The 24,349-nt window shown below is 40.3% G+C and overlaps 1 protein-coding gene and 1 long non-coding RNA gene across 8 annotated transcripts in view; one reads left to right on the top strand and one right to left on the bottom strand.

Moving 5' to 3' along the window:
- Window positions 1–24,349, bottom strand: part of CIB2 (calcium and integrin binding family member 2) — a 43,768-nt gene that overhangs the window by 7,475 nt on the left and 11,944 nt on the right. For 2 of the 7 annotated variants that reach the window (XM_021406756.1, XM_021406759.1), the window contains exons 3-4: window positions 9,500–9,611; window positions 94–241 (exon numbers count right to left, since the gene is read on the bottom strand). In XM_021406756.1, the coding sequence (XP_021262431.1) occupies window positions 94–241; window positions 9,500–9,611 (260 nt within the window). Of the gene's footprint in view, window positions 1–93; window positions 242–9,499; window positions 9,612–11,327; window positions 11,456–14,717; window positions 14,833–18,388; window positions 18,503–24,349 lie in introns of those variants that run through there. The other 5 variants (XM_021406754.1, XM_021406755.1, XM_021406760.1 and 2 more) reach the window with 5 other exon arrangements.
- On the top strand, window positions 12,740–13,882 carry LOC110403505. Its single transcript, XR_002441693.1, has 2 exons — window positions 12,740–12,845; window positions 13,762–13,882. It is a non-coding gene; the product is annotated as an uncharacterized LOC110403505 (long non-coding RNA).

The raw sequence follows: 24,349 nt of genomic DNA, 5'->3' as shown, positions 1-24,349 counted from the left end.
AAGAAGCAAAGAAAAGATCACTGGCAACTCTCATACTCATTTATTTTCAGCAAACACTTAGAAAACACATACAAAGGTATCTCAATGCATTACCATAGATCTTAAAGGCATAGATTGCTTTAAGCTCTCTGGGAGCCATTTCACTGAGCACAGAGAACATGTCCACAAAATCATTGAAGCTGAGGCTCCCCTCTCCATCTTCTGAGAAAGATTCCACAATTCTTTCCTTAAAGGGATTCTCCTGTAAAAACAAACATTTTGTTACTTAAAAAAAAAAAAACAAAAAAACAACCAAACAAAAAAATAACACCTATTTGGAATATCAGCAAAAATGCATACTCCTTGCAAATAAATAGTAGTTTGTTGTTTGAAGATCGCTTCTTGAAGATAACTTCCTTCCTTCCAAAACGTATCCCAAAATGTAAACTTGCATGTTACGGCACAAAAAGTGTCAGTAAAGCATGCTGCTGCACAGTACTACTTCTTGCCTGGATTTTCTCAGCTCCATTGTCACTCATTTTGTCTACGCTGGTGTTGACCTCATTTCTCCTGCGTGTAGCACCTGCTTTATAAATGTTAGTATAAAGGTACTAAGAGTGCGAATATCATTTGCATAAATTTCGTTCCTGCCAGGCTGTCATACTGATGAAGTCAAGAGAATATCTGTTCCCCCATTATGAAGCTAGTAGATGCAGATGGGATGACATAAGAAGAGACCACGGGGGAAGTCAACAAAACAAACAGAGACTTTCCACCACCTGGTGGCACCTGACCCAAGGCTGGAGGAATGATTAATATTTATGAAAGCATTTTAAGAAGCAAACATAGCTACCTATTTTCTTAATACAGAACCACCAATGAACCATCAATCAAACCAAGTCTGTTCATCAAGGATGTAGAATCGTATCCCTAGCAGCATCTTGTAGAAAGGTCTTTCATTGTCACTGCTATAAAAAACATCCAACCTCTGGTTGAACTGAATATGAAGTCTAGAGTTTTAAACTAAATTTCCTTTCTTCAGAGATGATTCTAAAGTCCTATTCCAGCACTCTACCAATCCAGCTGGTAAGACAGCCACCCTCAAAAGACAGCATTCTAAAACCGTAAACACAAGAGCAAGCAAGCATGAGAGAAGTTGCTTTACTGCTCTGAAGTCCAGAATAAATGCTTTTCTAGTAATAAAACGTCTTTCCATGGTGACAAAACAACAATTTTCCCATAGCAGCACAAAAACCAAGATGAATTCATAGCTATTTCTATAGAATGTGCATAAATCAATTCAACTGAGTAGGAATAAAACTCATGAACATGACCTGGACTGCGAGGGGCATCCGATCAAGGCTGTTCTATAGATCCTGTCTGAAGTCAAGAATGCCAATCAAAATATTGATCTCCTATAAATGCATTGGATTTGATTTTAAAAATAGTATTGTGAAACCTCAAGAGCTCACACATATATCCATTTCAGGTTTCCTCTCCCCTGAAAATTTCATTAACATACATTCATAATACCATTGCATTATTTTAAATAAAAATTCATAAAACAGCTTTATTTGAGCAGTAAGTGGCCAGAAAGTGTTATTCTTCAGTGTACTTGAATTCTTTATTGATATTCTCTACACATAGCACATATGCACCTGAAGAACACAATATTTTTATATGCCCCTGGAAGCTAAGAATTACAAGCAAGATGCACAGATCAAGACTTACATCAACAAATTGATGTTTTACATTTATATAGCATCTTTTGCATTATAGGAACATAAAGTAGCTAACAAGAACTGGGCTGCGCACCACTAATATGCAGCTGTGTCTAAAGTTAAATTCAACAACTTTCAATGGTGTGCAGCAGCTTAAAACAAGAGCTGAAGATGAAGATGTCCAATTGAAATCACAAGGGAAATTTGTAAGCATAATGACATTTGTCACCCACACAGAGATAAAATTTAAAATATATTTTGCTACAACATGAAATAGTGAAAATTTTGACATAGCTCTAATCTACAAAAAATTTCAAATCAAGTTTACGAGGGAAATGGAAAATAGAAACTCAATCTGCTCCAACCTGGACTGAAATATTTTAAGGGAACTGTAAATAAAGCTCATGTGTAAAAGCCAATGAAAATAAATACAGCTCATGCAGTAAACCCAATGAAAGTATGCCCCTCTATGTCATTCTTCGTGTGCCAGTTACAGGTTACATACGGGCACAGTGCAACATGCCATTTTCAGTTCATTTTAATTTTTAAGGATTTTTGTTAAAAGACTAGGAAAACAAACGATAGCGAGTTGTGGCTGTGCACACAGACAACATTTTGAAGCCCATCTAGTTCCTGGAAAGCAGCACTCCTTTCTTCAGGTGATTGGTCATGTGTAGACTCACTATTGGATGACTCCTTGCAGCATGTTCCAGGATGCAATTACAGAGAAACGGTGAGGCATTTAGGTACAAGACCTGGTTTGGAAAAGCCTGTCTTACATCTAAGTACACTTAGCAAGTCAAACCCCTTGGGAAATGTAAGAGAATATTTTGGCAGCCTTGTTGGCTATAACTTTGAGGTACTTTCACACAAAAGCTAAAAGGGTTATTCGCATCCTCAGAGCATACCTGATTTATCAGGAGATTGCTACTTAATGGCAGTATAGGTCTCAGCATACATTAACTACCTAATGAGATGTCCTTGAGCAGTTTGCACTCTAGGATTCCCTCCCATGGTAGCAATTGGAGTCTGCCAAAAGGCAAACAGCCATCCAATGGCAAACAGCACAGTTGTGTTTGTCAGTCTTTTATGGGTGGGTGAGTTCTCAGAAATCAAATCAGGAGTGTAATTTCTTAGAACAATCAGAAAGACCAGAGATTTTAGTACTCCCAAATGTCAAGATAATTCCAACCTTTCTGGCTGAAATAATGGTGAAGATTAAGGCTGTTTTAAAAGACAGCTGAAGTAGGAACAACCACAGAGTCGTGGTCCCAAATGACAGACCATTAAGTCAGACAATACCATATTAAAATTCTGCTGCATGGCTTACAGAGTGAAGTAACTCCACAATAAGAAATATTCCTACAGATTTCAAAGAGTAAAGATTAACGACCTCACTGTGCTCTGAGCTTCATGCTGAGGCTGAACTCACTGTCCAGAGGCAGAAAAAAAAAAACAGGCCAAAGAAAATTGAAAGAAACAAAATACAGAGTAAAAACTGCAGAGGGATTCCTAAAAATAAAAAGATGCCAGCACAGTCACAGCTGTCAAAAGTTACAGAACCAAACCAATGCCCCAGAATTAGCCAGATGGCTGAGAGAAAGTTATTATAAAAGAACACCTAACGATCCAAACACATCATTTGCATGATGTGTATAAGAACCATAGCAGATGCGCATCAGTGGGTACTGCAAGGAGTGTCTGACTTGAGTGCTTGGAAATACACCTGCCCTACGAATACATATATGGACAGTGACTCCAGAAAAATAATTGATTTTGTTGTTTCAATTGGTTTTCGATGGTCAGCTTATCACCAAGACAAAGCAGGATTCAGTTCATCTGAAACAGATGAGAAAGGCCCACTTTCTTCCTCAAAGCACATAAATAAGAGCGTATCTGTTAAACATACAGATATTAGGGAATGCTCAATGTCTGACTGAACAACAACAAAAAATCACATTAGAAATGCTATTGTTCTAATTTCTAAACTGCTATATTACCTTCTTCAGAATGAACCCCATCAGAACTAAGCGTCATAGCAACAGCTATAAACTGACATCTTAGAGGCAGCACTGAGTAACAAACAAGGACTACACAGATGCAAATATCCTTATCAGCAATGAATATCAAACCCAAGACTTTCTTAGTTCTAAGTACTAGCCATGGTCTCACTGACTGCATAAGCATATTGCGGTTGAGTAAGATGAATTATCTACTTGGCATGGTAGAGGCCTTGAAAATACCGGCAGGTCAGCAATGAATTTAATGGACCTGGGTATATTTCTTAAGTAACTGTTTGCCAAATGTATCTCTAAAATCTAAGTGAAAAATAAAATCTTTCCTCATATTGATTCCTCTCCTTTAACTTTCTCATATTGTGTGTCTTCAGGCAGTAGATCTGTGGTTTACACAATGGAAAGTATTAGTTTACCTTCACAGATACTTTTCACATCCTTTCTGTAATTTCATTACCTCTACTCTAAAGAGCACAGATTAAGGTTCCATCATATTTAAAGGAAAAGCCACGGGGGAAGGGAGCAATGGGGAAAACGATACTGTTCCTTCATAGATGGTTTTCCTTCAAGTACTAATTGTTTAAGAAAGAATCCTTTTACGACAGGAAACCTACATTTGTCTGTTAAAAAGCTTTTTCCGTCCTCTCACAATAAAAATAAGAGACAGAAACAATGAAGAACTGCAACAGCTAAAACTCGGCTGTTTTGCAAATTGTTGATGTTGAAGCCACTTGAGATAATGCTCATAGAAGAGCCACCTATCTTCTCAACCGTTGCTTTTTGTACTTAGTTGTATTTCTATATATTTTTAAATACACTATCACATCTATTCCGGCATACGGACTTAGAACACAATATGATAAATCATGGCCGCTAGTTTCCTAAGAATATTGCCACTGGCCTCATGCCGGGGGTTGTAGTCAAATCTGACCATGCCATTTGTTACACCTTGCTCTTTTGTTTCCATCAGAGGTGTGAAAAAAACACATGAAAGTACTGTGTTGTCCTTTTGCCTCACCCATTTTGCAATCATCTTGCAGTTTGACCAATTAATTTGAAGCACATTATCCTTATAGCACAAGCTGACTATGTATTGGAAGATGTTGCAAGTAAATCTGAAACAATTCTCCTTAGGACAGGATAACTAAGCCAGAGAGGCTGAGCAGTCATTACAAAATGCTTCTCAGTTTTACATCCACATAAACACAGTGATCTTTTCTTTGGGCTTCCATGAAAGTGGTACTAGCAGAGATGCTCAAATACTCAAAGCAGCCTGCAAAGCACTGCTTAAAATCTCAGGAAATGGTTTTGTTTTATTTTGAAGCAGCATGCATACATTCATGTTCAAACTTATAAAAAATAAGGTGCTAACTTTGATTCTGAAGTGTGACCAATTTACTGTTCCCTGTGTGTCCTTTCTTCCTCCTGACTGATTCCTGTGCCTGCTGCTCATTCTGTTTCAGTGGTGTGCGGATTTATGAACTACCTCACTCACCGCTGCAGTGAATGACAAGGCCTGTGAGGATCAATGAAGTTAGCGTGCGAGCCAAAAATGGAAAGCAACAGACTGTAAAGTGAGTGAAGCAAGAATCATTCCCCTCTAGAAAGCCCTTTTATAACCTACTCTTGACACAAAGATTGCTGCATCACCATATACCAGCTTGAAAGTTCTGGCAACGAGGGATGTATACACCACAACAACGATGGCCACACATGCACTTCTACAGATCATATGCGATCTCTACAGACAGATTACATTCCCACACCCAGCTATGAAAAAATGACAGAGATAAGGCAAGTGAAATCAGTTTTGTTTCGAAATAATCTTCCCTTTCTACATGGTTTCACACTGAGGGGATCGCTGCTAGAAATTTGCAGTATTAATTGCTGTAATCTCAGATATGCTTATATACCCTCATTAATTTATTAGACATTTTTGCCCGTGTAACCACAATGGTCAAAATTAGAGAACAGAGACTACAACGAAACAGTTGGAGTAAACTAGATCTGTTAACTTCAGTGTAATGGTAGACCTAATCAACTTAAAGTATCTGCCCCTTCTTTATTTATTTATTGCTTGCCCTGGCTTTCAACTTAAGAACCATGAATTAGTGAAAAATTCATTACCAATTTAAGTTAGTTCTTCTTTGAAACACAGGTATCACATTTAAATTTACCCTGGCTCAAAACATTAATGCGTGAAGTAAAGATGTTTCTTTATACCAGCAGAATCTAATTTAGAAAAGTGCATTATTGATTCTATCCATTTGTCAGAATCTGCAGTGGTATTGAGCTGAACATTGCCAGTAACTAGAAGTGTAATGCACATATGAAAAAAGCCAGGTGCATTGAAATGATCACTAATTTTATTAAAATTCAATAGACATTTAGTTTGTTTGTTTCTATTTTGAGATCCAAATATCAGTTTAGTCTTTGCCTTGATGAAAACTTACTCAAGAATGAACACTAACAATTTGTTTAGCAGTCTGGGAAAGTTGGAAAGGTTAAGGACATTATTTTTTTCTGTATTAAACATCTAGATAGCTTGGAAAATGAACTCTGGATGAAAGACTTTTTTCTCCCCATCTGTATAGGGGATAGTAAAATTCTTCATGACCGCGACTGGTCCAGGTTTATGGCTGATATCCTTGCTGACATTTTAAAATCCTTTACTGATAATATTTTGAAAGACGTGGCAGGGAGGGAAGTAAGATCTATTATCTTCATTCAACTGCTATTTTACTGGAAACAAGCTCACTAGCTACTGAAGGCATTCTCACTATGCACTCCTAAAACCTCTGTTCCTGAAATGAGAGGTTAATCAGCAATATTTCTAAAGTTTTCCACGTCTCGTGAGATTTGAGAAAAAACTATTAAATTTGACACTGAATTTTGTCCTGTCACTGGCATAAAATCAAGTTCAATTTCCCTTGTGATATATTCTACAGCTGGGTCAGAAAGCTTCACAGATTTGACGTGGTGCAAGAAGACAGATTCTGATCCACTTTAAATACACTTCTTTAATCTGTTGCCTTTACCATCTATATTTGCTATGGCAGCAAGATATGCTCCTGTATTTCAAAATCTAATTATGGTTCAAAATGAAACTTACATTTTATATCTCAGTTTAAGCATCATGCTGTCCTGTAAAACCAGTAGTCTAATGTTTTCATAAAATGAACAGTTTTCTAAGTGTCTGATCCTATATCATTAAAGCAAAAAAACCCCACGTGTGATTATCGCTATTCACTTTCTTCTGAACTGAAGGCTGAAATGGGCCTGTCTTAATTTCTCCCAAAGCAACTACTGGCCAGCTGGCAGTTAAGGGCTTCAGAGCTACATAACCAAGACAGAGAATTTCATATTGCGTTATCAATATCCTAGAGATTCTGGCTCAGTAATGAAATGAAACTTAAGAAACAGTGATTTTCCAAACCAGAAGCACCAGTACAAACACCTAGGACACTAAAGCAATGAATAAGTTACAGATGAGACATGCTGAAGAGATACAAAACTACTTGCAACAATGGATGAGTGAATCAAAACTCCTTAAGGGTGATGCATTTTAATCACAAAGATAAAAATGCAATATTCATGTATAAGCAAAATAGTAGCTGGCTTAATACAACCAAGGTACTCCCACAATGATGAGAAGCACAGGCTATTTTACCCTGCCAGGTACTGAAAAATGCAATTACTTTACATTCAGATAGGTAAGACCATTAGTAATTTTTGATATCGTACACTAACTTGTACATTTATATACATCTGCCCATCCAACATGCCAGCATGTCAGTAAGTTAGGAAAACAATCCTATTTCAACATAAATAATCTTCATTTTGTACTAGCTGGTAAGCATCATAGAATTGGCTCTTGCTAATTGCTAAGAGTAAGTCCTTTTAATTAAATAATCTCGGACAAATTTCATAGGGACATTAAAAATAAATTCATCTGGTCTATGGATTGCCTCTAAGGGGAAAAAAAAACAACCACCAAAGACAGAACACAGCAGCTATATAATTACCACTTCTTGCAGACCACCAGCCTAATTCTAAGTGGGAACCATTACAGACAGGGAAAGCATTTTCAAAAAGATTAATGCAATGGATATTTGGGGGACTTCTGGAGTTAGAGATTACATACGAATCATAAAACTAACCAACAGTTGCAGAATTCTGCTCTATAAAAGCACTTAAATCATTTTGATGACATTCATGATGTCTCCAGAATGTCTTGTGGTAATAAGTTCCTCGATATTTTCACGTGCTGTGTCAGCCATCTATCTGGTAACTTCATGAAGCATCTCCTTGTCCTTTCAAAAAGCAGTACATCATTGTTCTCTATTCACCTGATATTATTATTCATCTGAACCCACGATCTCATAAGCAGGAAAAAGAAGGCGTAGAGAAAGCCTTGTAATTCCCAACTTTTATCTCCATTACCTATTTAACAATCTACATCACCATAGAGCCTAGGGGCCCAATTAAGTCTGCTTGTGCTAGCAGCTCACCTCAGGCTACTGATTTAGATGCCTAATTGTGTTTTAAACAATCTAATTCTTGATAATCAACTTAGAAATTGGTGTTGCTATCTCCAGTCGAGACTCAGTCTGAGGCAAGTAAAACACAGGGCACTTTTGCAGAGTACTGTGGATTTTTCCAGATTTGCCTAATTTCTTAATTTGTATAATAATAAGGAAAAAAAAAGCAAGCAAATATTTGTGTTATGTAAAATGTACATGAAATACTTAAAATATTTACACGATATCTGAACAGTTAATGCTCAGTAAGATATTTTATGCATTGATGAACTGAAAAGAACATTTCAGCAAGATCTTTACACCACCTATTCTCAAAGTCTGTAATTACTTTTCCGGATGCACTTTCTTCTTCATTAACTACACAGGCACATAACTTCGGTCCTTTAAAAGATATTTCAACACATTTGCACACATAACGTTGTTGAAAACTAATGGTTTACGGAACGCTGTTGCTGGTCTTAACATCTCATTAATAAACAAACCTTGAATTACACTACTTTCATATCCTGTTTCTACTTCACACAGAGCAGCTTAATGGACAAAGCATAATTTTTATTTGAACTCTAGCACCTACATGAGTTATTAAATGTCATTCATTTCATTAGAGATGAGCTAGGAAGGTCAGCTTTGTAAGCTACAGAGGACAGAATTACACTGATGCCCTGGCAGTCAAGGACACAGACTGTGTCAAGGACACAGACGACGCAAACAGCTGATAAGAAACTAACCCAGAGCTGAATTGCTTAGCTTTAGGAGCTACACAGCTTTAGGAGTTAAAAGGCTGCACATCTCTCAACCAGCTGATGAAAGAAACATTTTATAAATTCTAGGAAAAGCCTGTGTCACATCATAGGTTTCATTTCTGTAACTATTTAAACTATAGTGAAGCACATACTCATTATATTCCTGTACTAGGCAATGGTGTTAAGGGACTCATTAGCAAAACAACCCTATCAAAACTCACTAGCTTCTAAGGGACATTACATACGAAGTGGAAAGAGTATAAAATTTAGTTTTGTTTCCTTCTCATTTCCTTTAAATTCTATTCCAACTATCTCTGCAAGAGAGACATCCACCTAAATATTTTCCAGTTTCTGTGCCTGGCTACGCCCTTGAACAATAACAGCAAAGGAAAGACCTTGTTGCCACACCACCCCAAGGCACCAAACTTACCTTGCAAAATCTCTGGCAAGCAATTCACAGAGCTAATAAGGTGCAGTTTGTGAGCAGTTAGAAGCCTTACCTTTAGCTCAGGCATGTTTATTATAAGCTGCATAGGTAGTTTAACATCCGGGTCCTTTGTATAGTCCATGGGCACAACGTTTGGTGCCATTTCATGGTACCGGCCATGCAACCTGCAAGCAGGTAGAAAAAACAGCCAACTTTAAATAACCAATTCAATTCATACGGTACAAAATCATGGAATCATAGAATAACTTGAGATGGAAGGGACCCACAAGGATCACCAACTCCTGACTTCACACAGAACCGCCCCAAATCCAACCATCTTTCTGAGAGCGCTGTCCAAACACTCCTTGAACTCCAGCAGGCTTGATGCTGTGACTACTTCCCTAAGGAGTGTGCTCCAGTGCCCAGTCACTCTCTTCGTGAAGAACCAATTATAATCAGTCTCAGTAATAACACACAAATCCAGTTGTTATTTTTAAGTGTACAAGACTGAACCTGCCGAATTTCTATCTTTTTGAAGAAAGAGGGCTTTGACGCAGTATCCAGCACAACTGCTACCAACAGCCTTGCATAACTTGAGTTATAACTCAGCAGAGTTTCACACAGTTTGCAAATATGAGTAATGCTTAAGCAGAGTGTCCCTGTATGTACACAAGAAGCAGGCCTGGACAAATGTACTGACACTGAGTATAATCCAGTGACCATATCTCAGTGCAGACTGCAGGTCAACCTGTACTAAACAAAAAGTTGCTGTTTATCAGGTCAAAGACACGGACAAAGAATTTTAAAGACAAGCAGTATACAACTGCGCTGCTATGGCCAACAGAATCCTTGGGAGACCTTACTTCTGGATAAAAAACCCTTTTCCCATCTGTGCCTCACAAAAATGGCAGATTGAGACTTGCAATTGTAGTGCTGGTGGATACTAGCACACAGATCATTTCTGTTTTATTCAATTTCATATAGTTTTGCTTCATACTTGGCTGAGCTTATTGATCAAAATGTTTATTTTAGAGGCAATAGACAAGTGTTTCCTTAGAGGTACAGATTAAAGGGTCCCAAACCTATTTTCACCCTCTAGACCTTGCTTACTATGGTGACCGTATCATGTTGGGTTTTGGTAAGGGAACTGGGAAAGGTTTCTAAAGGTCTAGAAGGAGAATTCTAGGAAATTATGGAAAAAGGCTCAGCCTCATGCACAACCTGGGCAAAGACTTCGCCAGTGTTTCTACAAAGTTACTTCTAATTGTTAGAAGATTGTACAATTGTTAATTCCACCCTATATTTACTGTCTCCAAACATGCCAGTAGATGCGTGCAGAAGTATAGCTCAAAAGCCAAGCGAAAACAGCCATGTGTGTTTTAGCAGGATGCAAAATTTAGAATTGTCTTTGCACATTTATTCTCACTGGGATGGTTGTTCAAAGTAGGAATGAAAACAATCCAAGTAAAATAGTTACCTCATTCAAACTTATCAATGTGTCTCAAATTTTGACCAACTACACTCAAAGCAGGCAGCTCTCCAACAAACTACCGACAGAAAATGCTTGGTAAATAAAACATCTGTCTAGAAGTGACTCATGTATAGTTACAGAGATTAATTCTTTTATTCTTCTGACTTTTACTGATTCACGTGATATTTTATTCTAGCAGCCAAGTGTCTAGAATCCAAGACAAATGACAGCACAAATAAGCCGGAGAAGAAACAATGCTGAAAGATAACTCAGAGGTGAATATACTTAGCTACACTGTCAAGCTTGCCAGTCCTCTGCAAAACACCACATGAATAAAAAGATTAGGAAGGAAGGTTAGTGAGTTGCAGTGCACAGAAAGCTTAGAAAACATAATGCACTGTAAGATGTCATTTTCATCTTATGTACCTACCTTTTGCCTTGCATTGAATTCATAAACTGCTCATGGCAGAAGTGGTCATTTTGAAATGTTTTATGTAGTAACATAGGGTAGCCTGGTCTCTCATTAGCTCCCACGTGATACTTATATATTAATAAGCTATATCACTTACTCTGTGAACAAAAAAACCCTGTCTGATTGTTAGGTATACTAACAATTGTAGATAAAGAGATGCAGGAAAAGCTGAAGAAGCCGGGAACACAGAAGTAATGCCTTATCAATACCTTCAACCTGCCAGCTTTAGCTTCAGCAAATCCTCAGTCTGCCCCAAAAGCCAGTGAGACTTCTCAGATTAACACGAGAAACAAATTTCAGCAACTAGAAGAAAATACTGTAGAAGCTTAAACATATGAAAATGAATGTAGGAACACATTTTGTCTGGATCTTAGGAAAAAGAAGTCTTTACATTACCCAGTAAAATATTGTGTCATGCAGGAAATTAGATTTACACTGATCTAAGTATATTTTAGCTGCTGACCACTGTTCACCTTGACATTTCATAACTACACTGTATTCCAAGATGAAGGAACCATTTCCATATCCAGCAACCAATTCTTCTGTCATAAACAGCCATTGCAAAGATTCCCCACTGGAAAGAAAAACAGCAAAAAGGCACCCTACAGCCTATGCAAATCTTTGAAATCAAATATTCATGCAAAGAACTTTTTTTTTCAGCTAAACTACTGAACCAGTGTTTTCATCTTCATGAAAATAAAGTGTGCATCATTGGAGCAGCTCAATCATCTTGAGAACACCTGAAAACACACTAGCTGGCACGGACACTACCTGTAAGGAATATAGCATAGCCAACCAACACAACTATAGGAAGTACAGTTCCCAGGACTGATGCATTCTGTGCTTTTCTGACTGCTTTAGACACTGAGTTGCAGTTCCTTCTGGAAAAAAAAAAGTTACTATCCTAGCACATTTACAACTCTGTAGTAGGTAAATACACTTATTTCATAAGGTTTCTCTAATACTATATTCAAAGCATCCCTCAGCAGGTTACTAAAATGATTAGGATTTAGCTAAAGACTATGCTAAAGGACACAGAATAAAAACACATTGCTTTTGTCTGCTGCCACTCATTACAATAAAACTCATTTCTTCTTGCTTTCCACAAGGAGTTGGGGCCAGAAGTATTGAGCTGAACAGCAGAACTCCATCTTTAGAATCAGAAAGAAAAAACTCCCCCATTAAATGTCCTTACTGTGGTGCATATATGTTCATAGCTATACATGCGAGCATGTGCCACTTCTATACCTGTGCTTTACCCAGCAACATCCACAATCCAGTCAACATCCATTTTTACAGACAGCTGTTTCTACACAATGTTCCCAGTCAGTCCATTTACAGTTAAGGCTTTTTTCCCTTTGAGGAGGAGCAGAAAGGAGTTGCCAGGCACTGCAACTAGAAAGCCTTCCAGAACACTGCCTCAGGCTCAACAGGACTGTCAGACAGACAGAAGGAAGATGATGGACATAAAAACACGTAAGTAGTTAACAGCAGATTGGAGGGAAGCTTTTGTATCTTGCTCTCCTCCCACTAACCCTCCTACTAACCAAACAAATCAAAGATCAATGGGAATAAGAACTTTCTACCAAATGAGTCAGTAGGAAGTGGCTGTGATCCAGCTCCTGCAAACTAAATTAAAGCAAAAAATAGTCTTTCACAAGCTTTTATGCGTAAAAATCCTACAACTCTATTTGAGATAGCTTTAATAAATGGTATGATTTGCAAATATCACAATGCAAAAAGCCACAAACATGAAGGTTCCAAAACCAATATGCAACAAGACCAATCAACAGAACACTGCTGCCTTTTTCCATGGCAGAGCTGGACAGAGATGGGAAGTTCTTCAGGGCCACCACACAGCACTTCATGACGAAGTAATCGTTGAGTTTCCCACCTCTCAAATGACATTGTGGACAACTGAGAGAAAAACAACAGGAGTTCCTCAGCCTCTTCTGGAGTTCTGAGAAAGCCGCATACCACATCGTGAAATACAGTCCCTTTTGCATAAGTTTTAGTGCAATTACCGTTCACTTGAGTAACCACCATTACTTGGTGAGTACTCTTTTTTTTTTGTCAGGGAAACAGGATACATTTCTCATCATTCTATAGCACACTGTGTAGAGGTTATTCCCCCTCAGACGACTACTTGTGTTAGTCTAGAGCCATAACCTTGCCTTGCAATCCACTGGTGACACTGCTGTCACACTCAGATGGAGCAAGTACCATGACCAATACAGGAACCGGCCTCAATAGTCATCTCCCAGGGGCTGCACTGATTGGCACTGTACATATTATTGTTCTGACACATCTCTCAGAAACATTAATTACTAACTGGAAATGGCATGTCAGTAGAACTCTGTGCCAAAATCTAACATTTCCTCTGTTCTTACAGAAGCAGAAAGCACTTCAGATGATGACCTGAATGCGTAAGGAGTTGTGACCTGGCTAGGAAAGGCTTCGTGTCCTTTCACTCAGCATGTCCCTGAACAGGAAGCACATCTCATAAAAACAAAGAGGCTTTGGCTCTCTGCCCTAGTCACAAAAACAGTCATGTCATTCCAGAGGAGCATCGTAAGGTTTTGCAGTGCTATCTAAAAGCATACAGGTTTGGAAAGGCTACCGTTTACCATACACAGACCACTGTGTATGTTTGTAAGTCCAGAGTCTGCAACCAGCCACACTGCCCTTGCAGTGACCACAAATCCTGCACTGATATCTGCTTCAAGAAATTCTTGTGGATGCCTGCATCATCACCTTCCCATTCCTGGATGTGCTCCTTTTGTTGTCAGGATAGGTTACTCTGCATGGAAGAAGCAGAGGAAGAGCTGGTAGTATTTACTAGTGCTTTCCTTCCCACAGATGAGAATAAGAAGAAATGTAGTAACAAATGTTTTAACAGGCAGATGATGCCCTGTTCCTTGAGATACTGGTGAGTGTTTAAGCTTAATGTACTATACCCTAGGATTAAAGCTGTGATTCCCTCACAAATCACTAACGAATTAATTCAGTCCAAACCCAAACTACTGATCTGCGCTTGCAGGCATTTCAGGTCTTCCCAGCCACCCACCTCCTTAGCATAACACTAACACTTAGGAAACTACAGTAAGTTTCAAGGAATTGATGACTGAAAATACAGAAGTTTCACAGCTCCTAGAGGGAGCTCATACAGTTGCAACACTAATGCTGCTTGTGCATTTATATCAAATTAATCAAACAAGGAAAGATCAAGACTTAACCCTGTAGACAGCAGAAGCTGTTAAATCAGCTCAGCTGCCCATGAACAAAAAAACCTCGAATCAAACAAACAACACAACAAAATTCAACAACAGAGTTGCCTCCATAGCCTACTTCTGGTTATGCTATTTCATTCTACCATTTGTGAACATTTCACATGGTAAAAATGGTGGGTCAGAGTCCATCCCCAGCTTCTCAAGGGTGTAACATTCTGGAGTCACAAAAGGATAATGGCTGGACATGGCTCCACTGGAATCTCTCAAAGCTCATAACAGAGCCTCTAGCTATACCTGAGTAGACCTTAAAAAAAAGATCTCCAAGCTTACACTCAGCAGTGATTGCTTTCATTTCCTGCTGAGATTGGAGAGAAAGTCTAATTGTCCCCAAGGTCACTGACGGGTGCGTTCAGATTCAGAGAAGCTACTTTTGTAATAAGAACACTGCACTAAAGGAGTGCTGAAAACAAAAGATAAAAGCTCGTAATGGCTCACTGATCAGAAGGAAGTAAGCAGAGGCTTTAAAGTGGCCTTTGGAGCCTAATACATCAAACACCTCACCAAGTGTAGAGCTGCCTCCGCAGTACTAGTCAATTTATGTTATGAAGAAGAAAGAATTTTATCCAGAAATGTATCTATCCTATTCAATGCTAAACAACATGAATGTATTCAGTGCACATTCAACTTTAATAATACCATCCTAAAGACTAACTTCTAGATTGCTTTTGCATGGTCACAGAAAATAAATAGCAGTACAGCTTCATCATACCAGTGAAGCAGGGCCAAGAGTGCCAGCAGACAATCCAAGTAGCTCAGAGGAGTCATGGGTTGACCTGGCCAGAAATCGACTGTACAGAATGGAATAAGCTATCAGCTGCAGATCCAGAGAAGCGCTCTGCTGCCGTTCTGTTGCAGCTCCAGTTTTCCACCAAAATCAAAGCTACAAGGGTTACACCAAAGAGTTGTAGCACAGCTCCAGGTAATACGCAGGGAACTCAGAGCTTCAGAGACCAGAGCAGCGCTGACAAGCCTGCCCATAGCCCTGGGGACAGGTCAGGGCAATCAGCCCTTCTGAACCGCTGGAGACAACAGCTACGAGCAAAAGAAGCAACCGCATTCGAGACAGCATTGCACAGACTGCAGAGAAGAATGCAACATGCTGATGCAAAGATAGAGATGGGAACTTATTTACAATTGATGCTGTAGTGCTCTGGTGATGCAAATTGTTCGGGTGCATGCACTGTCTCATCCTACAGTGTTATTGCAGACAATCACACGTGAGATCTGAGAGCTGAGGTACAGATAGCTCTATACCCTTAAGTCTGCAACACAGAAAAAGCTACAATAGTTCATAGAGAAGGAGGGTTTTTTTAATGTGGATCTGTGAAACTGAGGAAGGCAGGTCCTTCAGGGCTGTCTGCAACCAATACGGAAAGATTCCTTTCAGAGTCTCAGATTTATGCCCTGTATTGGGCTTATTGGCATGGTTTTGGTTGCAAGGGGGAGTGGAGGTGTGGCCACTATGAGAAGAGCCCAGCAGCAGCCCCATGGCAGAACAGGGCCAGCTCCAGATAGCTCCAAAAAGGATCCACCGATGGCCAAAGTTGAGTCAACGAGAAATGCTAGTTGCACCTCTGTGAGAGCTTATTTAAGAAAGGACAAAAGCTACTGCATAGAATCAGCCAGGAGAGATGAGTGAGAAAACGTGAAACAGCCCTGTAGACACCAAGGCTGGTGCAGAAGGAGGGCAGGAGGTGCTCCAGGCTTGGAACTGCTCCCCGCAGCCCAGGATAGCCCAGTGGTGGAGCAGGCTGTTGCCTTGAAGCCCATGGGCGCCACACAGAGCAGATCTCCACATGTAGCAGTGGATGAGCCCTGAAGGAGGCTGCAGCCCATGGAGAACAGGCCCTGGGCTGGAGCTGCAGACCATGGAGAGGAGCCCACAGCGGAGCGTGAGATCTGGGGGAGCTACTGCCCATTGGGACCCATGCTGGAACAGACTGTTCCTAAAGAACAGGCCCCATGGCACAGACACACGTTATAACTCTGCCTGAAGAGCTGTGGCCTGTGGGAAGCCCACACAGGATCTGTTGGGGAGGGATGGTATCCTGTGGGAAGGACCCACGGAGCAGAGGAAGAGAATGAGCAGGAAGGAGCAGCAGAGAAGTGCTATGAACTGACTGCTGCCCCTGTTCCCCTTCACTGCTCAGTGGGAGGAGGTAGGGGAAGGTGGAAGAGGGGAAGGTGTTTTCAGTTGGATTTTATTTTCTCATAGCAGTAGTCTGTAAGTAGTTGATAATAAATTACATGAATTTCCATTACGCTGAATCTGTTTTGCCTGTGACAATGCTTGGTGAGCCATGTCCCTGTCCTTACCTCAACCCCTGAGATCTTTTCCATTGTATTTTCTCCCCGTTCCTTTGAGAAGTAAGAGAGCCATGTGGCACAGTTCAGCTACCCATCAGGGTGAAACCACTGCAGTCACACATTCACTCGCTGCTTTTGCAACGACAGTTAAATGTTGCACACAGTAACTAACACACAAACCTCCATGGTGCAACAGTTCCTCAGAGAATTACTGCCTCCAAAAATTGCGTCGGGTTAAAGCACTCTCTTAGACAAAGGGGCTATATGCAGCCGAAAGAAAACAATAAGAAACACGGCGCCACTTCTCAAGGCAGCAGAGAGGAACCTCAGAAAGGAACTCAGGCCCCAACTCAGCAGGTGGCCATCTGACAACTGGGTACAGAACAAAGAATAGTGAGCAACGTGTGTAGGAATAGCTGAGAGGGGTAACTGATACGCTTTCTACCTTCTTTGCTTTCCAGTCAAAGTTATTTTCATTACTTACATAGAATAAAAAACTACACATGGAAATTGGATTTATAAAAAGGCAGCATAAGAGACAAGTTGGATAGATAAGCCTTCTGCCAGCTTTCAGTTAATATGTCAAGCGTTCTTTCAGCTCTGCAATGCAAAATGAAGCAGTACAAATTAACTAATGCCAATACTAAATAAATATCCTAAAACACCTGCAGTAAAATAAAGAATTCTGCATGAGAAATGTCTTCGGTGGGTAGTTTACCCCAATAAATTTATTCTAAAAGATGTAGTCATTCTTAGGAAGACAATGTCTTCCAGTACATGTAAGCGTAAAAGCATTCACATAACTCCATAAAGCCCAGTGCCTCTTGTCCTGTCACCAAGCATCACAGGGAAAAGCCCAGTTCCACTTCCTTTCCATCCCCCCTTCAAGTATTTGTACACATGGACAAGATTCCCCCCAAGCATCCTCTTGGTTAGCTGAAGTGATCCCGGCTCTGACTTCCCTCATAAGAGACATTCTCCAGTCCCTCCAGTGTGCCAGAGGCACTTTGCCCAACTGTCTCCTGTGTTCTACTTCTCCCCTGTACTGGAGAGCCCAGAACTGGACCCAGTGCTCCAGGCTCCATGCAGGTCAGTACTGAAAATGAGTCGTTCTCACCTGTGCCTGCAAACCAGGTGCAACGTGACTGAACTATTATAAAGGAAAACTTTATGATACAGAAGGGTAGATCATAAGAAATGGCCTAGATGTCTTTTTTTTTTTTCATTCCAGGGGCTAAATAAACTTAACTACAGGAATAGAAATATAATTAATAAGATCAACAGCAGCTTCAGGTTATTTGTTCTTTCTGTATGTAGTTTCTTAGACAAAATTAGAAGATTCCCACGGGAGTAAAGAACGCCCAGACTTCATCCTCTCGGCAAACACCATTTTCCCCAGAGCTGATAAAAGTAGAAGTTTACCCTTCTGCACGTAGGCTCCAAACGTTTTGAAAGACAGGATGCATTAGGAATACATAAGCTGTGTTCCAGCCTCTCCCTCCATCCGCATAACAGCCTGCTCCGAAGGGGAGATGCATCTCAAGCTCTTTTCTGTACTTGCTCCCTTATAAGGAAGGCTTTGCAGACACTTGGAGGGAACCTCTGCTTATCTTCCCAATTTAACTGTCAGGCAGGTCTCAGATTTAAAATCCAGCATATCTGGACAGGCCAGAATGGCTCCTCTGGACCTTATCTTTTCCTCTTCAAAGACATGCCAAGGAACATGCAGAGAGAATAATGCAACAGAATTACAGATATTCTTCAGTAAAAACTGGCCAGCTGGTGCCCAAGTTGGTAATTTAGTGCCCTACTCCTCCAGCAGCTGTCTAGCTAGAATAAGTCAATCTCAAATTATAAAACAACTCTACAGAATTCGTGCTTTTTGGCTAGAACAGACATCCAAGAAATCAGGGTTTGAATGCTTATGTAGTTGCCAAATTGTACTAGTCTAGAGGGAGATATAGGAACAGATGGGCTGGCTAGCAGGCAAGCATTACTACTGGAGTTAAAGCTTGGCTGCTAGAAAATCAGGTTTACAACACTCGAGGAAGAGAAATACTGCCTTGTAGGAGACAACTTAACCACTTGTTCCCATCTACAGTCACAAGACAGGCATGTTAAGCAAACACATCCATTGTTGCTATGGATATAGCATGGTGGGCTTCTTTGTTTTGTTTTAGGATTTTTTCCTAAGCCTCTTATTCTTTTTTCTCTCTAATGGATCTTTTCCAGTACAACAGATCTATTTTGAACAGTGCTGCCAGCTACTGAGGTCCCCACAATGCTGGCTGGAATGGAATTTCTCCCTCTCCTTATTTATTTTAAATGGCATGGGGGGATTTTTTTTTTTAAATTTGCTTATATCAACTAATCCTGTTCTCACATACCTTAAGTACAACTGTACAACAACATTCTGCGTTTGCAACTTTTTCTCCTATCTACTGATAGCACTTGACTGCATGAATATCACCGCAGCCTGTTGCGAGTTTTGCATATATACGTGATCTCGTAAGGTTGATCTCCAGTGTCTGCGATCCACTTCTGCTCAATGCTTCTTACAGTTCTTACAGTTTTTACAAAATACATTCATGTGTACCTTAGCCAAGAGGTTAGCACGCTTACATAACAGAGGTAGGAAAGGACTAACACATGCACGAATATACAATAAGCCTTCACCACAATAAGGATACGCTGCATTTGTTTGTTCTCTTTTATCCACAAGAGTAGCCACTCATGAAGGAGATTTGCTTTCAGCAAGTTCACAGTGGCTGCTTTGGAGCACGTATTCTGTTCTAGGCATCTAGGAGCTGATCACCTGCTCGGTGTTCTGGAATCTGTCTGTACGCTGAAGTTGTGCCCTGAAGTTCTGGACTGATTTTCACATTCTGAGGAAAAGAGGAGCATGTTTTCAAAGCCCTACCATATACCTATCCAAAAAATGAGTACGGTTCTAAACATTTGTCAGCTGCCCTCTAAGCATTTCAGATAATACATTCTCAGTGATAATACAAACATCTCCACATTGCCCACCAGTGTTGAAGATGCTCTTGCCCTGGGCTCACAAGTGCTATCCAATGGGCTGTGCTAAACGCTTCTCAAGGAGTGCATTTCGATTTTCTGGTGATAGTCATCTGAAACACCAAGAATGGTGTATGGCTTTTCTCTTCCACCAGCCACATTTGCCTCTTCTGCAGTCCATACTGGGTTTTCTTCACCTCCTAAATTGCTGTTCTGCCATGCTTCTTTCTTTTCCACCTTACATACATGAACTGTTCTATTTGCTGGTAGTTTATAAACACATTGCTTTGCTTTCCACACCTGGATTATCAATCAGGAGAACAGTCCCAAACCCCCTCTGACAGCAGCCTGCATTTATAAGGTGTTATGCTGATCATAGTACCAAAGCCCTATACGCTGCTAAGTCAGTCTAGCATCTCACTTGCACTGAAATGCAGAGCCAAGCTCTCCTCTCCTCATTTTCAGCTGCATTTTCTTGCTCCAGCACTTATCCTTCAGATAGATGTGTCAGCTCATTAAACCAGCCAAAAAAAAAAAGATTTATTGTTGTTTGGGTTTTCTCAGTGGCTATTTTTTTCCCCAGGGAGGGAAGAATAAAACCACTTAGCCTATTTCACCTAATTGCAACGTCATGCTGTTTTACATGAGATTAAGTTCATCTAACTTGGGGGTGAAGGAATAAGTATCGCAGCTCCATCTAAACAACTGTGTCCCTTCTTCTGGGTCATTGCTGATACTCACAGAAATAGGTGGTGAGCCAGCCAGGAGGTTCATTTCAGCCTAAAAACTATTTGCTTTTCTTTAGCAAGATTACTCCTTGCTGGATCAACTTCAGCAGCTGCAGAAGAAATTCAGTTCAGACTAAACAACCTTGGACCTGCATTTCCTTCGGGCCGCATCTGAAAGCATTCTGCAATGCATAATGAAAGGCACAGCAGTACTTACTCGCTTTCTAAAGTGCAGTATATGACAAATCAGAAAGTGCTAATTATTGAGAGGTCATAATCCTTTTTATTCCCGCCCAGAGAATTCAACCTGTGCTGAAACACCTCTTGATTCTACTCCATCCCTTAGACAGCAAGCTGTACTCAACAGTTCATACTTAGCACAATAATACAGTCAGTTACAGTTATATCTGCCCTATCATAAACACATCATGTATAGAGCTTCTCAGTACATAGAAACATCACAGTGTGAGGATAAGGCAGAAGAGGAAACATAATGATTCCAAGTGACCGTTCCTCCTCCTACAGCTTCTTCCTTTTATAGAATTACTCTCATGACTTTATTCTTCTAAGCACTCTACATCAAACATTAATATCCAGCTTTGTATATGGCACTTCTGAAAGAGAGCATCTATTTTTCACCATCCATTAACCTAATCTCTTACCCCAAGTATATCTATTTTTCACAAATCCTATTCTGAGGTTGCACGGTTTCTCTTAAGCAGATTTGTTTTTCACTTTTTTCCCCACAAATATTGCACAGTCATGCAGTCAAAGGCTCCCTCATCTCCCATACACAGCCCATAAGCAGAAAAGTTTCCTTTAGCCTAACAGAAATTGCATAATTGAGTCCAAGTGCATGTGTTGTCCTCTTCCCAGGAAATAGATGTTTTCCTTACAGCTTCACTTCTAAAATTTATTAGGCTTTCATGGTACTCAAGTTGAAGAGCATTATATGTTCTTATTGGAAGAGGCTGCATTTGTATTCCACAGTAAATTACAGACAGCATTATCATTTGTATCACACACTTTGGACGTTACTGAATAGAGAAAGATAACAACACAAGGTTATTTATTGACATTTCTGTGCTTTTTAGAAAAACAGTGCTCACTAAAGCCTGTCAGGGTTATTTGAACTCAAATACCGCTTGCACAGCCAACACTTTGCTGTCTTTCAGCTGCTCTATTTAAATGACCAGCTCTACCAGGTGACAATGACATCTCTCGCAGACACTGCGAGCCTCAGGAAGTATGCAGACCAGCATTTCCACCACAACAGAATGCAAAACCTACAACAGAGATCAGTTTTAGCATTCTGTAGGAAGAAATAACTTGAATTATCCTTACCAGGCAGAGCTTGCAACCTTAACAAAGTGAGTATTCTTCTCACACTTAAAAGGCACCAAAATATTCAGTGAGGGTAAAACAAATTAAAGGGGCAATTTGTCAAAGGTGCTTAGTTGCATACATACATAGATGAGTAACAGAGTAAGAAAGTAAGCAAAGAGCTTCCAATTCCCCAGTCCCTATCTTACCCAGAATTCCTGGCCAAGACTTTTCAGATAAAAGAATTATCTTCTTATTCTTAAGTAGCAGGAGAATCTTTTCCACAGTTTCCTTCATCCGCAAGTCCTATGAATCAGTGACCTGCTCTACTCTGACACACTTTCCAGGCAAGGATTTCAAAAAAACAAATCACAAATTATCCATCTGCAAATGTTGTTTCAAATCACACAGTTCTGAAGGAGATGCAGAATGCTATGACATCAACAGCTGCAAATTCAGTTCATTTATACTTGCTGTTTTCACAATGTCCTGAAACATTCAGCGCCCTGAGATCAAAGGTCGACATATGTTATCACACATCAAATTCCAGAACACATGTAGAAACCTTATTCAGTTTCCATAGGGAAATATCTCCTCATTTCTGTCAGCTTTTACCTTCTTGTCAAAGCTGTGCATTGTAACTTGTCTACATTTTTTTTTTTTAATCCACTGCAACCCAAAAAAAAGCCCGAAAACAAACAAAGCAAATTTTCTGACGTCTCAGTTCCTAGCCAGCTTTGGCCAATGCCATAAACTCCTGTCTGCCTCTCATACGGTGACTGGTTCTGTTTTCTCACCCTTGGAACAACTTCTCCTGAAATCCACAGTGTCTTTTCCAAAGTATACTTTATGCATTTTCTCAGCTGCTCATGACGGTTCAAATGTACAGTTTGGAAATGCAGTTTTCCAGATGTGAAAAAGTCTGCCTGTTCAGATTCAGCGGTTTCCTAATTACATCTGCTGGGGAGATGCTTGACTCCTTACTTCCTCTCTATCATCATTTTACAGTCCTGCATGCATTCTCACCCTGACAACACTGCATTCTTGCTAGAAAATTAGTCACATTTTAAGTCACATTCTTTAAATTGGGCCTGTACTACACACGTTCTAGATCTCTATTTGTGCAGAATTTTTTCCTCTAGATGTATGTTAGCTGTACAAGTACTAAAAATTAATCTCTCTCCTTGCAGCAGAAATCAATTATTCTTTCAGGGTACCAGTTCCAATATTTCTCTAGTGATTATCCCAAACAAGAAAGAGAACGATCCCTAAACGAAAGATGGCACAGTGTCACACTTTACTAGTTGCTTCCCTTGGAAGGGCCCAAATGCCCTGACAGACCAAATAGGAGTGACAAATCCAAACTAAACTCCTAATATAAAATCCTTAGTTTATAATTATTTCCCTCATTGGAACATGTATGAATACAAGTATTAACAACCACTTTTTATGTTGTGGGTTTTTCTTTTTTTCAGTTTGGACTTCAAAGGGAATTAGAGAAATGTAAAGCATTTTTTTTTTTCATTTATCCAGTCCCAGTTAACTTATTTCACAAGCTGTATATCAAGATGGTCATGTGAAACATAAGAAGATGTTTGCAGATGACACCAAGCTGGCAGGAAGTGTCGATCTGCCTGGTGGTAGCAAGGCCCTACAGAGAGATCTGGACAGGCTGGATCTCTGGGCTGAAGCCAATGGGATGAGGTTCAACAAGACCAAGTGCCGGGTCCTGCACTTCGGCCGCAACAACCCCAGGAAACGCTACAGGCTTGGGGCAGAGTGGCTGGAAGGTTGTGTGGAGGAAACGGAGCTGGGGGTGTTGGTTGATGCTTGGCTGAGCATAAGCCAGCAGTGTGCCCAGGTGGCCAAGAAGGCCAATGGCATCCTGGCTTGTATCAGGAACAGCGTTGCCAGTAGGAGTAGGGAAGTCATTGTCCCTTGGTACTCAGCCCTGGTGAGGCTGCACCTTGAGTACTGTGTCCAGTTTTGGGCCCCTCACTGCAAGAAAGACATTGAGGCCCTGGAGCGTGTTCAGAGGAGGGCACGGAGCTGTGAGGGGTCTGGAGCACAGGGCTTATGAGGAGCGGGATTGTTCAGTCTGGAGAAGAGGAAGCTCAGGGGAGACCTTATCGCTCTCTATCACTACCTGAAGGGAGGTTGTAGTGAGCTGGGGGTCGGCCTCTTCTCTCTTGTAACTAGTGACAGGACGAGGGGGAATGGCTTCAAGTTGCGCCAGGGGAGATTTAGGCTGGACATTAGGAAATACTACTCTTCTGAAAGAGCGGTCAGGCGCTGGAATGGGCTGCCCAGGGAG

This window comes from Numida meleagris, chromosome 9 (assembly GCF_002078875.1).
Source record: "Numida meleagris isolate 19003 breed g44 Domestic line chromosome 9, NumMel1.0, whole genome shotgun sequence".
In the NCBI taxonomy this organism is placed as follows: domain Eukaryota; kingdom Metazoa; phylum Chordata; class Aves; order Galliformes; family Numididae; genus Numida; species Numida meleagris.
This window is presented reverse-complemented; position numbering and strand designations above follow the sequence as displayed.